Source organism: Chlorocebus sabaeus, chromosome 17 (assembly GCF_047675955.1).
Source record: "Chlorocebus sabaeus isolate Y175 chromosome 17, mChlSab1.0.hap1, whole genome shotgun sequence".
Classification (NCBI taxonomy): domain Eukaryota; kingdom Metazoa; phylum Chordata; class Mammalia; order Primates; family Cercopithecidae; genus Chlorocebus; species Chlorocebus sabaeus.
This window is the reverse complement of record NC_132920.1, coordinates 65,156,454-65,173,728: the sequence shown is the minus strand read 5'-3', so window position 1 is coordinate 65,173,728 and position 17,275 is coordinate 65,156,454. Positions and strand designations below refer to the sequence as shown.

General features: G+C 31.3%; 1 protein-coding gene across 1 annotated transcript in view; it reads left to right on the top strand.

The window, feature by feature from the left end:
- LOC119620186 (protein eyes shut homolog) overlaps positions 1 to 15,937 on the top strand; it is a 359,552-nt gene extending 343,615 nt beyond the window's left edge. The window contains exon 12 of the mRNA XM_073006120.1: positions 15,528 to 15,937. Within this exon, the coding sequence (XP_072862221.1) occupies positions 15,528 to 15,849 (322 nt within the window). The 3' untranslated portion in view covers positions 15,850 to 15,937. The remainder of the gene's footprint in view (positions 1 to 15,527) is intronic.
- Positions 15,938 to 17,275: the final 1,338 nt, after the last annotated feature.

The window sequence follows — 17,275 nt, the reverse complement described above, 5'->3', positions numbered from 1 at the left end:
TGTATACATATATAACAAACCTGCATGTTGTGCACATGTACCCTAGAACTTAAAGTATTAAAAAACAAAACAAAACAAAACAGCAACAACAACAAAAACTTATATACTTTAGTAAAAATAGCATTAAAACTTTTAAAATGTTGCCCTCATGATCTGGCACAATGGCTTATCTCTGTAATCTCAGTGTTTTGAGAGGCCAGGGGAAGAGAATAGCTTGAGCCCAGGAGTTTGAGACCAGCCTGGGCAACATAGTGATAACCTGTCTCTACAAAAAAATTTTAAAAATCAGCCAGGCACTGTTGTGCACACTTGTAGTCCTAGCTACTTGGGAGGCTGAGGAAGAAGTATCACTTGAGCCCAGGAGTTAGAAGCTGCAATTAGCTATGATTGTGCCACTGCACTCCAGCCTGGGCAACAGAGTGAGACCCTATCATGAAAAAATAAATACAAAAAAAAAAAATATTGCCCTAGAGTAGTATGTACTTAGTATAAAAGAAACTAGTATTAGAATAATTAGAATGAGAAAAACAGAGGTACAGAAGCGATATTAGACATGTGGAAAACAAAAAGTAAAATGGCAGGCATAAATTCAGATATATCAAAAATATTTAACTAAAGTGATTTCAGAAATTCAATCAAAAGATAGAGATTTTTAGACTGGCTGTTTTCTGATTTAGTCAACTACATATGATCTATAGAAGATGCATACATATGTATACATATGTGTGTGTGTGTATATAAATATACATGGTTTATGGAAGATACTTTAGATTCAAAGATACGAATAAGGTGAAAGTAAAGCAATAAAAAATATATCATTCAAACTGCAACAAGAAGAAAACTGGAGTGCCTATACTAATATCAGGGGAAAAAAATAGATATTAAGAGAATAAAATATATATTAAGGGAAAAAATGAAACAGTTACTAGAGGAAAAGAAGGATATTTTATAATTATAAAAGAGTCAAACTCTCAGAAAAGGTCATGATTACAAACATATGTGTGTGTGTTTGTGTGTGTGTATATATATGCATGTATATATACAACTAACAACAGAGCCTCAAAATAATGAAGCTAAAAAATAATTTAAGGGAGAAATAGCTAATTCAACAATAACAATTAGAGACTCTAATATTCTACTTTCAACAGCGGATGTAACAGTTGGCTGGAAATCAACTAAGATATAGAAGATTTGAACATTTTATATCACCTAGAAATAGTAGATAGCTATAAAACACATTACCCAACAACAGCAGAATTGCCTTCTTAAATGTACATGGCACATTCTCAAGGATAGACCATATCCTACAATATGCTATAAAACAAGTTGTAATGTATTCCAAAAAATTGAAATAATAAAAAGGGCATTATCTGACCAAAATTGAATGAGATTAAACATCAAAAACAATAAGTAACTTGGTAAATTTACAATTATATGGAAGTTGAATAACACAATCTATATTAAACAATGGATCAAAATGAAATTGCAAGAGAAATGAGAAAAGACTTTGAGATTATTGAAAATGGATACCAAAACTCACAGGATGTGGGTGATGCAGTGCTGGGAATAAAATTTATAGCTGTAAATATCTCAATAGCCTAAACTTCCACAACATAATGGACAAGAGAGGAAATAAAATAAGTAGAAACAAGGAAATCATAAAATTTAGAGTAAAATTAATAAAATAAAATATAAACAAGAATATCAGAAAAACAAAAGTTCATTTGTTTTAAACATTAACTAAATATATTAAATCAGGAATAAGATATAAAATATTACTGAAATTACAGAAAGAAAAATAATTACAAAGAAATACTATGAACAACTGTAAATTTTAAAAAATCAGTTAACTTCAATAAAATGGAAAATAGAAAAATACCAACTACTGAAATTGATTCAAGAAGAAATAGGAAATCTAACCTATAACAAGTACAAAGATTGAATCAGTAATTAAACAAACCAACAAAAATTAACATTATTATATGCCCACGCTGAGATGACTTCATTTGACATTGTAACAAATATTTAAAGCAAAATTAAGAGTAATTATTCACCACCTCCTCCAAAAATAGAAGAGCAGGGAACATTTCCCAACTCATTTTATGAGACCGATATTACAACAATAGCACAACCAGACAAATCAGAAGAAAACTATAAGCAAATCTATGTTTTATGTTTTCAATCCCTCTATATACCATTAAACTTAATGAAAAGAAAAAAATTATATGAACTCTGAATAAATGGAAATATAATGCATAGACTTAAATATTAGGCCTTAAATTAGTTAAAATATTAATTCTTCTCAAATTAATTCACACAAGAACCCTCAACACAGTATCACACCAAATTCAGCAACATGTAAAAAGATTTATACAGCATGACCAGGTGGGATTTATCATAAGAATATAAGGTTGGTTTAATTTTTTTAAAATCAACTAATGTAATTTACTTTATCAATAGAATAAATAAAAAAGAAAATGCATGATAATATAAATAGATGTAGAAAAAAAAGCATGTTACAGAATCTCACAACTATTTATGAAACAAACACTCAACAAATGAAGAATAAAAGGGAACTTCCACAATCTGATAAGGGAAGTCTAAAATAAACAAGAAGAACAAAGAAACATAACTAACATTATACTTAATGGTGAAAGGCTGAAAGACTGAAATTTTAAATCAAAACTGTGAGATAACACTTTACAACCACTTGTATAGTCTAAACATAGAATTTCCACGTGACCCAGCAATTCTACTTCTAGTATAGACTCAAAAAAATAAACATACATGTTCTTACAAAAGTTTGTATGTGAGTGTTTGCAGTTTTGTTTAAAAGAGTCCAAAAGTTGAAACAATCCAAATGACCATCAACTGATGAATGTATATATAAAATTTGTTATATTCATACAATGAAATGTTATTCAGCAATAGACAAAAATGAATTACCGATACATGCTTTAATACGGATGAACATTGAAAACATTTTGATAAGGAAAAGTAGTAAGCCACAAGACACATAGAGTAGTGCTCAACAAATACTTGTTTAATGAAACAATGATTTTCAGAAGCTTTTTATTTATTAGGAAAATTATACTTAATTTTGTGATATAATTTCCTTCTTTTCTGATTTTGTGATTCTCTTTTGTTTGCCATTATTTTTGACATCCAGAAAATCTTTGGATTTTTTACAATTGAAATTATCAACACTTTAATGAGTTCTTGATATTGTCTAATAATTAATACTAACAATGGAGCCCAGCAAATTTTGCATATACAAGTATTTTATGTAAAAATAAGTTTTTCCATATCAGTTGCAATATCTAGAAATTATATATGTGATACCACCTGTTATAATGTCAAAAGATATGCAACATCTTTAGAATTAAAAAAAAAAAGTTCTAATTCTCTGTTAAAGAGACCCTCTATGTACCACTAACCTCAATGAAAAAGAGAAAATTATATATACTCTGAATAAATGGAAACATAATGCATGGACTTAAATATTAGGCCTTAAATTAGTTAAAATATTAATTCTTCCCAAATTAATTCACACATTTAATGCAACAACAAAACTATTGCAAGTTATTTTAGACACTAATTATCATGTTATATATATTTATGAATAACATTTTCCAAATTATGAAGTTATCTTTGAAAAGGAAGACTAATGGTGTGGGATTTCATGAACCGTATGGTATGACAAACCCAGAAACCCATATGGGTACCTTTAAAGGAAAATGATGATAATAATAATAATGGGTCAACAGAGAGCTCTAACAACCACCCAAGTATATATGGGATCTTGATATATGAGAAATTAGGCTATAATTTTGTTTGAACATAAAGGGTTCTTTAGTAAATGGTATTGAGGAAATGGCTTATTATAAGACCTTAAATGAAACTGGATTACAACCTTATACCTTATATAGAAGGAGACTCTAAATGTGTATAGGGATCTAAAAGTAAAAGGTAAAATTATGATATAAATGAAAGAAATGTAGAAAAATATCTTTGTGATTTGGGTATGGAGAAATTTTTCAATTAAACTCAATTTGTAAGACAAAGTAATGACAGTATTATAATAATAGACACGAATAATGGTGATGATGGTAACAGACACAAAATTAATGAATAATGTATAAACATTTTCTTTTAAAATGTATTTTAAATGGGTACAGATTAAAATTCATAATATAAATGACATGTTTCAAACAGGTCTGCATATTGCCACATTTTTTGCCCTGAAATGTTCAAAAAATTTTTCTGGGAATTTATAAAATGTTTAATGAGCCAAAGAAAAAATCATACCAACTATATTGTTAGTTAAGACCAGGAAAGATTTGCTAAGTATGAGATGATAATTTCTTAATACCATGCCCTGACTGTGAAGTGTTCATGACTCCCACCTCTTTTTGAAGCCTCAAATTTATGTCTAAGTCACCAATCCCTACTTGCTACCAGAAATACTATAAGAGAATGAAATATCTTCATTTGTACATTTATTATTTATTGAATATCCTCTAATTGGAATATATTATTCAAAACGTTATGACAGTGAGACATGATATCTGTTCGCATGTAGTGTACTATACATAGGTAAGATACTCTTCAGAACACATCTCATGGTTGTTCTATTTTATTTAAAAAGTGAACATATTTTTTAAAGTACTAAAATAATTATTTTTTTTCACTTTCTGAACCTACAAGTTGCTTGATTATAGCAATGTGTCTTCTGGCTTTCTTTCTGGAAGTTTTAAATTAAACCTGTTTCCTTTACAGGATATTTTAGGAGATTCACATTTTCTGTGTAATGTTAAATATATCCAAAACATAATTTTCAGTTATAAGCAAGAGTTCTGTTTCCAAGTGCAAAATCTGAAAGTCCATAAGAAAATCAGGTATAGTTTCAAAAACTATTTCTGTAGAGTCAGGAGGCTTGTAAAAATAGAGCTTTATGTGAATTTGGCACAAAAATGCAGTATAATTTGACCAGGATTTTCTTAAATTATTTCTCATCCAAAAAGTCTGATAATTATTTATTCCAAGACTATTGTAATTTCTGCAATGATGTCAGTGATTTTATTAACAAATTGAATAGTTTGTTTTAGGTTTATTTATTTATTTTGGCTATACTATGCAAACTTTTCTGCCATCAAGTAAAAGCTTTATATGCTTATGTTTTTACCTTCAAAACAAAAAAGATATTGAACTACATATGAAAGTGTCATACTGAATGTATTTTTGGGTTTGGGCCAGTCTTGATACTACTAGATCAAGTGTCTAAATCTTTTTGTCTAAAGCACTTACATACACTGATATATTTTCTTTCTTTATTATGCTCTAGAAAACCAAATAATCTTGGTTCTTAAATCTTTGTAGTAAAATGATATAGAAATCATTCATTTAAGCAATTCTAGAGTGCATATCATTGTATTACCCGTACACATACCAAAATTATTATGACAAACTTCATTAAATGAAGCATTTTTCAATTAGTTTCAAGTTTCATATGGGTTGAAACTTAACTCATCTATACACAATTATCTCCCATATATTTTTCCCAAATACATACGTTATATATTTAAACTAAAAGTTTGACTATATTATAACTTCAGGTTTTATGATTTTTCATCCTTTAATTTCATATCTCAAACAATAAAATGATTTATGCATGTTATATAATTTTATACTACCCGAGTCAGATTTTTATTTAAATTTATATTTAAATAGTTTTTATAGATATAACTTTTTGCATTGCTTTTCAAATTATGTTCTAAGAGTTGGAATTTCATGCACCCTTTTATGGAGAATCTTTAAAAGGTGATCTTTGTCTTGAGCATAGCTTGTTCAAGTTTAAAATGCATTTGTGGACAATATTAACACATTAATTGAGTATCTACAGTTTATAAGGTATTTGGGTCATAACTTTAGGACTCAGGATAATAAGTAAAGGAATACATTTTATTTTTTCTATTCCTAGAATTTTTTTCATTAAAAATATAAATGATAAAAACTAATAATTATAATATTTTCACATTAGATCATATTTTTAACTTATAGAATTTTACCTAGTAAGCTTCTGTTTTTTACTTTTTATATGATTCACTATTTTCTCATTTAACTGTATTTTAAAATTTATATATTTAATAATACAGTTAGCAATACAGCCATAAATTATTTTAGTCCAATTTGATATCTCAAAGGAAATTTCTTTAAATTTACATAATTTTAAGATATCAATAACATTTGTAGGTTACTATAATTTTCATCAAAATTGATATTTTATCAAAATTGATGTATTTCTCCCTGAAAAGCTTTCAATCTGATAGCCATTTATCTTAGTACTCAATACCAGTGTACACATACATATTACGATTTATTTGAATTTATTAATTATGATGACAAAATGCTTGACATACTACTACATGGTTGGGTGACAAGTGATGACTGCTTTTGTAAATTGGAGAAATTTATTTTAGCTCAGTGATTTTCAGGGAGAGTATTTTGCCTTCTAGAGGCATCTTGGGAATTTCTAGAGTCATTGTCAATATTCAGAATAATTGGCTGGAACAGTTGACATTTAGCATGTGGGTAGTGAATGATGAATGCTATAAATCTTTCAATACACAGAACAGTTCAGGCAAAGAAAATATTTTCCATGGATTGCACAATTTCTAAAAGTCGCAGCATAAGTTAATGTGTATATAAAACCTACATGTAAATATCTAAGGCTAGATCTGAATTTCAGGTCAGATATTGGCACAAAATATTTTTACACAATTTTAATAATCATTGAATATATCAGGAATAAATATTTTATGTTAAATCAATAAATATTATTTTTCACTCAGAAATTTCTTTTTTTTTTTTTTTGAGACGGAGTCTTGCTCTGTCGCCCGGGCTGGACTGCAGTGGCCGGATCTCAGCTCACTGCAAGCTCCGCCTCCCGGGTTTACGCCATTCTCCTGCCTCAGCCTCCCGAGTAGCTGGGACTACAGGCACCCGCCACCTCGCCCAGCTAGTTTTTTGTATTTTTAGTAGAGACGGGGTTTCACCGGGTTAGCCAGGATGGTCTCGATCTCCTGACCTCGTGATCCGCCCGTCTCGGCCTCCCAAAGTGCTGGGATTACAGGCTTGAGCCACCGCGCCCGGCCCTTCACTCAGAAATTTCTTGGAATTTGTTAACCATATTGAAAAAAATACATCATCCTATTTGAGTGTCTAATAGGAAGTGACTATTAACAGTCTTTATTTATGGCTACCAAACCCAAGATAATTTTGTGTATGAGTACAAACAGCTAACCACTTCAGTGTATCTTCTAGTTTAGTCATTCCTTAGTATCTTTGTATAGAAATAGTGGTCTTATAAATTAGTGGTCTCTTATACTTTTTGTATTAGAGTTAGGGAATTATCTTGGTTAATTTTTAATATTAGGTGTGTAGGTAGGATACATTATGAATTCCATTTCATGAAGTAAAGTGTGTACTACAAAAACCAGAAATGTACAATTAACAGAAAATATTGGTCTGATTGATTTTAGTTTATCTGTTTCAGAAAGTACAAAGCTAAGTAGATTATACACCTTTAAAAGCATAACTAATAGAAGATCAAAACCAGGCAAATATTTCAAAATTATAACAAATAAATCACATTACAAACCAATTCACCAAATAAAGAAATAAAACACAATTCACATTTCAAAACAGAAAAAAAATATTATAAACACATAAAAGATATATTGGTTATTAACATTCATTAAATTACCCCAAAAATCAAACTAAAACAGATCAACTCTAGGTTGTTTAAAAGGTTCATTATAACACTTTGACTTAAAAGGATTAAAAACTATGTAATAGAAAAAATTACTGGAGAGATCTTAACAAGAACAAGGCTGGAACTACAGACTTGATATATCAAAGTGGAATTTCAGACAGAAAGTGTTAAACCAGATACAAAGTTGTTTTTATTTAGCTTTATGTTGACGTACTGAAAGCATTTTGCATTACAATCAATAATGCCTGCTATTAATTTACGATCCTGAAAGTATTTAAGTATATGAAAAAGTCAAAAAACGAGGAAGTATAAATTGGTAGGAAGACACACAATTATTGTGGTTTATAGATATGATTATGACTATAGTAAAATAAAAGAATTGATTTAAAAAACTTATTAGAAATAAAATAATTTTATATTGTGGTCTACTGACAAATCTTCATAAGAAATGTATAGATTTCCAATAAGAAATCAATGTCATTTAGAAAATAAAATGAAGACAAATATTTTATTTATAATAGTAATCCAAAACATAGAACACATAGGAATAAACTGTTATAAATGCATAACAAAAGAAAATCTTAAAATTATAATGACGATTTATGAAAGATTATTAAATGCTTTCAATTGCATAGTGTGTCCTTGAGTAGAAAGGCTCAACGTTTTAAATATGGTAACTCTAAATTCATATATAAATTCTACATGGTCTCATATAAAATAAAAATGAAACTTTTGTTTTGCTATGTGTATAAAGAGGATAAAAGTTGAAAGAAAGAAAAAAACTATAAGAATATGAGAAAAGATATAAAGCAAGGTATTAAAATACGTCTTGGGTGTTAAATCAAACACCTTCTACTGAGGCAGAATATGACTCACATATATGAGTCATATGCGTATATATCTTATATATAAATATATGTACTTATCTATATGAATTTATTTTATTATAAATAGCATTTCTAATCAGTGGTAGAAAAGAAATTACACCATTTAAAAATTTATCAGATAATTTGAAGGGGTGGCTTGCCCCTCCACACCTGTGGGCGTTTCTCCTTAGGTGGACGGAGAGACTTGAGAAAAGAAGTAAGACACAGAGAAAAGTATAGAGAAAGAAAAAGTGGGCCCAGGGGACCGGCGCTCAGCATACAGAGGACCCGCACCAGCACTGGCCTCTGAGTTCCCTCAGTATTTATTGATCATTATCTTTACTATCTCGGAAAAGGGGAAGTGGCAGGATAATAGGATCATAGTAGGGAGGTCAGCAGAAAGACATATGAATGAAGATCTCTGTGACATGAATAAGTTTAAGGAAAAGTGCTGTGCCTTGATATGCATGTGAAAACATCTCCATAAACCTTTTTAGTGCATAAAGAGCAGCATTGCTGCTAGCAAGTCCCACCTTCAGCCCTAAGGTAGTTTTCTCCCATCTCAATAAATGGAACATACAATGGGGTTTTACACCGAGACGTTCCATTGCCCAGGGATGGGCAGGAGACAGATGCCTTTCTCTATCTCAACTGCCAAGAGACCTTCTTTCCTCTTTTACTAATCCTCCTCAGCACAGACCCTTCACAGGTGTCAGGCTGGGGGAAGATCAGGTCTTTCCCTTCCCACGAGGCCATATTTCAGACTATCACATGGGGAGAAACGTTGGACAATACCTAACTTTCCTAGGCAGAGTTCCCTGCGACCTTCCGCAGTGTATGTGTCCCTGGGTACGTGAGATTAAGAGAATGGTGATGACTTTTAACAAGCATGCTGCCTTCAGGCACTTGTTTAACAAAGCACATCCTGCACAGCTTCAAATCCATTAAACCTTGAGTCACCACGGCACTTGTCTCTTGCAAGGACAGGGTTTGGGGTAGGGTTACAGATTAACAGCATCTCAAATACAGAACAAAATGGAGTCTCTTATGTCTACTTCTTTCTATATAGACACAGTAACAGTCTGGTCTCTCTTTCTTTTCCTCACAATAATTCATTTATGAAATAAAACTATTGCTTTCTAAAAGACAATGAGAGTAAATATTTATATATCTTAAATTGGGGAGGCTTTTCTAAACATGACACAAGATTGAGAAGCTATTAAAGGAAAAGCAGATACAGGTGTTATATAAAAATGTATAATTTATAAAGGCATAAACTCCAAAAACATTCAAGCGTCTGGAAAAAAACAGCCTGTTCCATTCTTGAGCAATACACAGAGCCCAGGGATGTGGTGCAATACTACAGAGGAGAAATTAAGTAAAAGGCTACTCCCAAACAAAGGTAACAAGGTATTTTTCCCTATTCTGCTCTAAAAATATGGGTGGCCAGGACTTACCCTGACTGTCACTGACTGGATCTAGGTAAAAAATATAGACTGAGAGAGTTAGAGAGTTCTTAAACAAATCAGCCAGGTCTCTCTTTGATCACAGTGCAATAAAGTTAGTCACTAGAAAACCATTCACAATGAATACATGGAATTTCAAACCATATTTGAAATGGTGATTTATTTTTCAATATAAGTGGAGAGTCCAGCATAACTATATATGTTAAGAAATTCTCTTAACTTCACAGCCAGAGACCAAAGTCAGTTGGGGGTTAGAAGGTGGGGAGAGAATTCAGAGGAAATACAAAGACGAGAAGCATGTTAAACTTTTGAAAAAATTCCAAAACTGAAGATCACTGCCCTCAAAGTAATAAGGAAAAGGTAGAAAAAATAGTTTTCAGATCTACAATATGTGAACATTTTTAGTTCTCAAGAGGTCTAACCTAAAAATAATATACTTCACTTAAAATAGGAAGTCAAGTAAGGAAAAAGATGAGGAATTTAGGAAACTGAGGATGCAAACCAGAAGACAGGAGGTAAAGCTTTCCAGGATGAAGGTGAAGAGTCATCTCAGAAGACACTGTGCAGTGAGTCTACGGATCTACCCATTCAGAAGACCCATTTCTAAGGACAAAAACACTGAGGCTGAGAGAATATTCAATATATTTTGCATATTGAGTGACATGGGGAAGTAATGATGACTGGGTGCCTAGAATAAGTAAACAAAACTAAAAATAAGGTGATTAATAACTGCCAGGAAAACAAAAATGTTCTGTAAAAGTAAATATATACCACCTCTTTCAGCTATATATGATATCACTAAAGACATAATTATATACAATGTGTGTTAATTTATCACAAAATTAACCTAATTTTATATAGAGAGAATGAAATAAGGGCTTGGTGTGATTATCTGTGTGTGTGTGTTTGTGTGTGTGTGTGCGCACGTGTGTGTGTACATGCACGCGTGTGTGTGTGTGTTTTGGGGTAAGGAGCAGTGTAAGAAATGTAAATACTTCTCTTCCATAGGATGACATCAATGAATAATGTTTAAATGTGCTTTTTTATTAAGTAATAAATGTAAAGTATTTTATTTGGAAACATTGAGATAAATGAAAACACAAAAATAGTTAAACATCTTAAAGTAGTTATATATAGGTGTCATGATGAGTTAGAAATGGAAAGGCACTATAATATTTTACCCTCAGAAGACACTATAGTTATTCTATAAGAAATATTTGCATGTATTATAGGAATATTTACATAGTATTTTATGAAAATATAAATTAAAATAAACCAGAATATTAAAACTTGGAAATAAATTTAAAACCAAAATGCTTGGCATTTCAGAAATTTTGGACTACTTCCAATGCATCAGAAGCAACACTTTCCTAAGAACATCCCAATGAGCTTTCAAACAATGGCCATTAGAAAGCAACAGATTGCCGAGTTGCTTTTTGGAAGGTCAGGGGAAGTTTGTGGTGCAAAGGAGAAGGAAGTGTTGATATCTTATTTTCTTTAGTGCTAATTATAAAATTAGTGTTAAAAATATAAATTATTTATTGTAGAAAAATTACCAAAAATAGGTTTCTAATAAGAAACAAAAAGGTAAATGACCAGTAACTTTGCAAAAAAAGTGCAGATATTCATAAATTAAACACATAAAAATCATAGCAAAATAGGATAGGTTTTCTAATCAGCCTGGTAAATACTAAAACACTTTATGACATGCAGAACTCTCCAGTGTTTGGGAAGCCCAGCATTCTGAACATCAGCCTTTTAGAGAGGGCTTTGATAAGAACTATTAAAATTAAACACGTGATTTCCTTTTGATTAAGGTCCATTTTGCAAGTGATTTATCCTATGGATCCTCTTTACAGAGTCTACTAATATATTTATATGAAGACTCCCATTTCTGTATAAATATTAGCACAACAAATTAAAACACATAGTAACTACAGTGTCTTCTGAGGGTAAAATATGGTATATTCATGTAATAGAATATTTGCAACCTTTGAAAAAAAATGTCCTATTTTGGATTGGTATCTCAGACATATCATTGAATGGAAAGATAAGAGTATTATATATTACTAAGATATAATCATTGTTGAGAATTTAAATATATATAAAATATATATGTGTAGGTAGGTTTATATTGCAGGTAGGTTGATATAGAAATGGTAATTCTAAACAATAAGGGAATGTGCCTATGTTGTGTCAAAAATAAAATTTGAAAAATTCCAAAATTGGTAACAAGTAGGTTGTTGCTCTAACTGCAACTCGTCAAATTTTAAAAAGACTAGTACACAGGAAAAAGTATTCTCTTGAGGACATTAAAGCTCAATAAAACAAATATCAGGTCAATATAAAAATATATGAAATATAATGAAGTAAAAAAATCAAGTCAATTATCATTTCAAATATGCTGTGGCCAAATGCAGATTCCTAGTTTCTACCCCAAATTTTCTCCTATTAAATTTTCCTCTTAATAAAAGGTGTCACTATCCCCACACAGCTCAGACTTAAAAAGGAATCTTTTTTTTTTTTTTTTTTTTTTTTTTGAGACGGAGTCTCGCTCTGTCGCCCAGGCTGGAGTGTAGTGGCCGGATCTCAGCTCACTGCAAGCTCCGCCTCCCGGGTTTACACCATTCTCCTGCCTCAGCCTCCCGAGTAGCTGGGACTACAGGCGCCCGCCACCTCGCCCGGCTAGTTTTTTGTACTTTTTAGTAGAGACGGGGTTTCACTGTGTTAGCCAGGATGGTTTCGATCTCCTGACCTCGTGATCCGCCTGTCTCGGCCTCCCAAAGTGCTGGGATTACAGGCTTGAGCCACCGCGCCCGGCCAAGGAATCATTTTTTATAGGCTATGTAGGTTTTAGAGACTTAAGCAAGATCCTAATAGATAACTGGCAAACTCTATTTCAGTTATTACAGTTTTTGTTTGTTATAGTATCTGATTGAGCTGGTACCTCCATATTACTCTTAATCTTCAAAAATACTCTCAATGCCGTAGGTTTCCTATATATAATTTAGAGTCTACCTCTTGATACATTTGTTGAGATTTAATAAATTAGAGATTAGCTCAGGAAGAATTATAAAGATATGCCTTCATATTCTTGTACATGATGTCCATTTAGGAAGGAATTCTCTAAAATTTTCTTTTCATTTTCGTGGAATAACAAATAGCATTATGACTAAAACTTGTACAATGGGAGGCATAAAACTATATAATAATCTTGGCATTATATATAGGGCCCCATGTAATCTCTCACCCCAATCAGAACACTGTTGAAAGTAAAAGAGCACTATTAACGCACTATTAACAATTTACAAAAATATGGTTAAACAGGTCTAACACAGGCCAACATTTTTTTTTTTTTTTTTTTTTTTTGAGACGGAGTCTCGCTCTGTCGCCCAGGCTGGAGTGCAGTGGCCGGATCTCTGCTCACTGCAAACTCCGCCTCCCGGGTTCACGCCATTCTCCTGCCTCAGCCTCCCGAGTAGCTGGGACTACAGGCGCCCGCCACCTCGCCCGGCTAGTTTTTTGTGTTTTTAGTAGAGACGGGGTTTCACCGTGTTAGCCAGGATGGTCTCGATCTCCTGACCTCGTGATCCGCCCGTCTCGGCCTCCCAAAGTGCTGGGATTACAGGCTTGAGCCACCGCGCCCGGCCTTTTTTTTTTTTTTTTTTTTTTTTTTTGCCATGTGGCAGTTGTTTTGAATTTACCTAGGATTTTTCTTTTTTTTTTTTTTCGTTATGTGGAGGGAGAGGAGGAAAGGTATTGAGAGGAAGTAACTGTGTTCTATGATTTTATTTCAGGTAACTTTGTTTTAAGTGTGTTCGACATAGTAGGTAACAGTTACTTGCCCATTAAAAAATGCATTCAATACTCTTCTGTGAAATAGATGTGCATCTGGGAATTTTGTAGCTGAGGAAAGCAGGCATAAATATACTTATTTAACAAATGTTTCAAAATAATTAAAACGAAAGTTTTCTCTCCAAGACCAGTGATTTGAACACATCAAGGCATCCACTGTATTCTTACCATTAATAATCTCAGTGATCCTGGACAAATTGCATTAAATGGCTAAGTTCTTTACAACTACAAGAAGAAAGGCTTGAACTAATTCACCTTTAACATTTTTGCTGGCTCCAAACACTTCTCATCATTTAGAGTTATGAGTGTAATGACTTAGGTTCAATAGGTCAATTTTTATTAATAATAACAAGCAAAGTGTTTTGACATTGCTCTTCTCAGCCCATTGGTATGTTTATATGATAATGTTAAGTGCCCTTTGAATGCTTGATAAAGAATACTTGAAAATCGTGATACTTTACTCATCACTATGATTTACATGTTTTTTTCACCTTATGCTTTCTTTTTCAATTTATGTGTGTATATAAAATATTCAAAGAAATGCATATGGATATGTTATGTAATGTATAATTATATTAAAATGATCTCATAGTTTATTTTACCAACCTATAACTATGCCTAGATATAAGGAGGACCTGAGAAAAGTTATTCAATGTATAATGATTAAATACATTAGGTCTTGAACAGATGTGTGTGTGTTCCTGTGTGCATCTGTATTTGAAAGGAAGAAAAAAGTGAAAAATCCTTGTCTCTCTAACTCCAGAAAAATATCCCCACTTTTGTTGATAGTCAACATGGTTCTCGACATTAAACCTAAAAATATTTAAAATAAATCTACATAAATTGCAGACTATTTCACAATTATCTTCACATACAAGAAAACTATGTAAAAAACTACTAGAAAAATATATTGGATAAATTGAAATTACTATGGGAAAATCTCCTCACAATTTGCAATTTAATTAAAAATGTATTTAAGAAAATAAAAATAATGAATTCATGAATTATGTTCATGTATTCAAGAGTACAGATCTTTTAAAATTCGAAATACTATAGATTTAAAGAATAATAAAAGAATAACTGGCATTACCTTATAGCTACATCTTAAATAATTGCGTTGAGTGACAAACTGAGTTTGAATAATCTCATATATATATATATGATTGTTGCAAAAGTAATTGTGAATTTTTCCATCATTTTCAATGACAAAAACCACAATTACTTTTTCACCAACCTAATAATATATGAATACACACACACACACACACATTAGCATAGGCAGAGTTCATGATGTTATCCCAGCTAACTTAGCAATTAAGTGGCAGAATATGTTTTTGAGACTAGATATATTCAGCACCAAAGTTATTTTCACTCATAATTCTGCACAATAATCAAAAGTAATTTTGCCAAGAATTGACACTCTATGAAAATATTTTTAAAATGTACCCCACAACTATCTTCATTAAATAATTCTTTGTGTTTTTAAATAAATGTGTGATTTAAATACTTAAATATATCAATATAAAGTATATGACTAATTGGGTTTTTCATTTTTCTGTGTTTCAGATGCAGCTGTTCTCTTAGTTACATTGGCAGATTGTGTGTTGTCAATGTTGACTATCGCTTAGGGAACCAGAGTATATCAGTGCATGGCCTCTGCCTGGCCCTTTCACACAATTGTAACTGTAGCGATCTGCAAAAATATGAAGGGAACATCTGTGAGATAGATACTGAAGATTGCAAATCTGTGTCCTGCAAAAATGGAACAACTAGTATACATTTAAGGGGATATTTCTTCTGCAAGTGTGTCCCAGGATTTAAAGGCAAGTCTTTTTTTCCTGATAAATTAAATTTTCTAGCGAATAATGTTGTTAATATATTTATTTGATATATCTCAAATGTGTCTATTGATTGGTATTGTAGTGTGATTTCTTATTTGGCAAAGTAAAAAAAAAAAAAAAAAGCATTCACTTGAATAATAGGATTGCTTCTTTGGGCAATTTAATCTGACTACACAGCCTTGCTCATGCAAAGAAGACTAATAAGGTCAGACTGAAGCATTGGGAATATGATGGTGTATGTCAGAGGTCTGAAGGGAAAAACAGGCAGCCATAAGCTCCAAATAATTTTGCCTAAACAGCTTAGCACTGCATTTCAACCTTCTGTTTGGCTGCATAAGCACATGGAGTGAGCACATGGACAGTGTTTTCTAGTTTAAGAATAAAATTTGGTTCAGTATTGTCTAGGTCAGTTTGATGCCCTGACATTAATAACATTTAAGAAAAGGTAAAGTCACAAACATACTATATTCTCTGTATGGTCGTAGAAAACAAGATTCACAGTGTAGTAATAAGACAACTTTTAACGTTAAATGTCAGAAATTAAGCATTCAAATTTAATTACTTGATATATTTATGATTGGTCTTACATTGATATGATTATTTGTAATAACTTCAAACTTATTATCATTACCTTGTAAAAATCAGAATAGTGACCATACAGAAAAACAATTACATTATCACTTATAAAACTTTTTTTTTTTTTTAAGTTTTGTCCAATTGGCTATTCCGTTTTATTAAGCAGACCCAATTCAAAAAGTTATTTGGATTTTCATCTTAACATGAAAAATATTTTCCCTGCTTGGTATTTAAAGTAATATGTTGAAGGTTTTGGAAGCAATTTAAAGATAAGTTCCAAAAATGGAAATGGTGATATCATTGGAATAAATGTATAGCCATCCAGATTAGCTTTTTTAAGGCAAAAATAAATTTGAGGGCAAAAATTCTGGTAAGCTTGCTAAAAAGTTGGTCATGTTACTTCACATTCAAACATGTTCTAAGTAAAAATAAAATTGCATAAATGTGCTAGCATTGTTAAAATATAGGTGTCTGTCTTAGAAAATATATATATCATTTCTTTAACAATCTTCCAAATACCAGTAAATATATAAGTAGTAATTTTACATAAAATAATGAATTTTACTCTGCATAATGCCATTACTAATAGAAATTGTAATTTGCCATAATCCTTTTGCATGGCTAAATACATGTGTATATTTGCAAACATGATGAATGAGTCATCTATTATTTTATATATCAACCCTATATAGGTTGTACATTATATGATCAGTAAATATATATTGTGTATAAACTATATAGTTTTGCCACATATATACATAATACTTATTATTGGAATATAATATAAAATTGGTATGGCCTACTTCTCTAGGTGGGGTTAAACACTATTATGTTTCTTTCACTTTTCAAATTAAACCCAACACAAGCTTCACAGGTTCATCTTATCAGCAAGGCCTG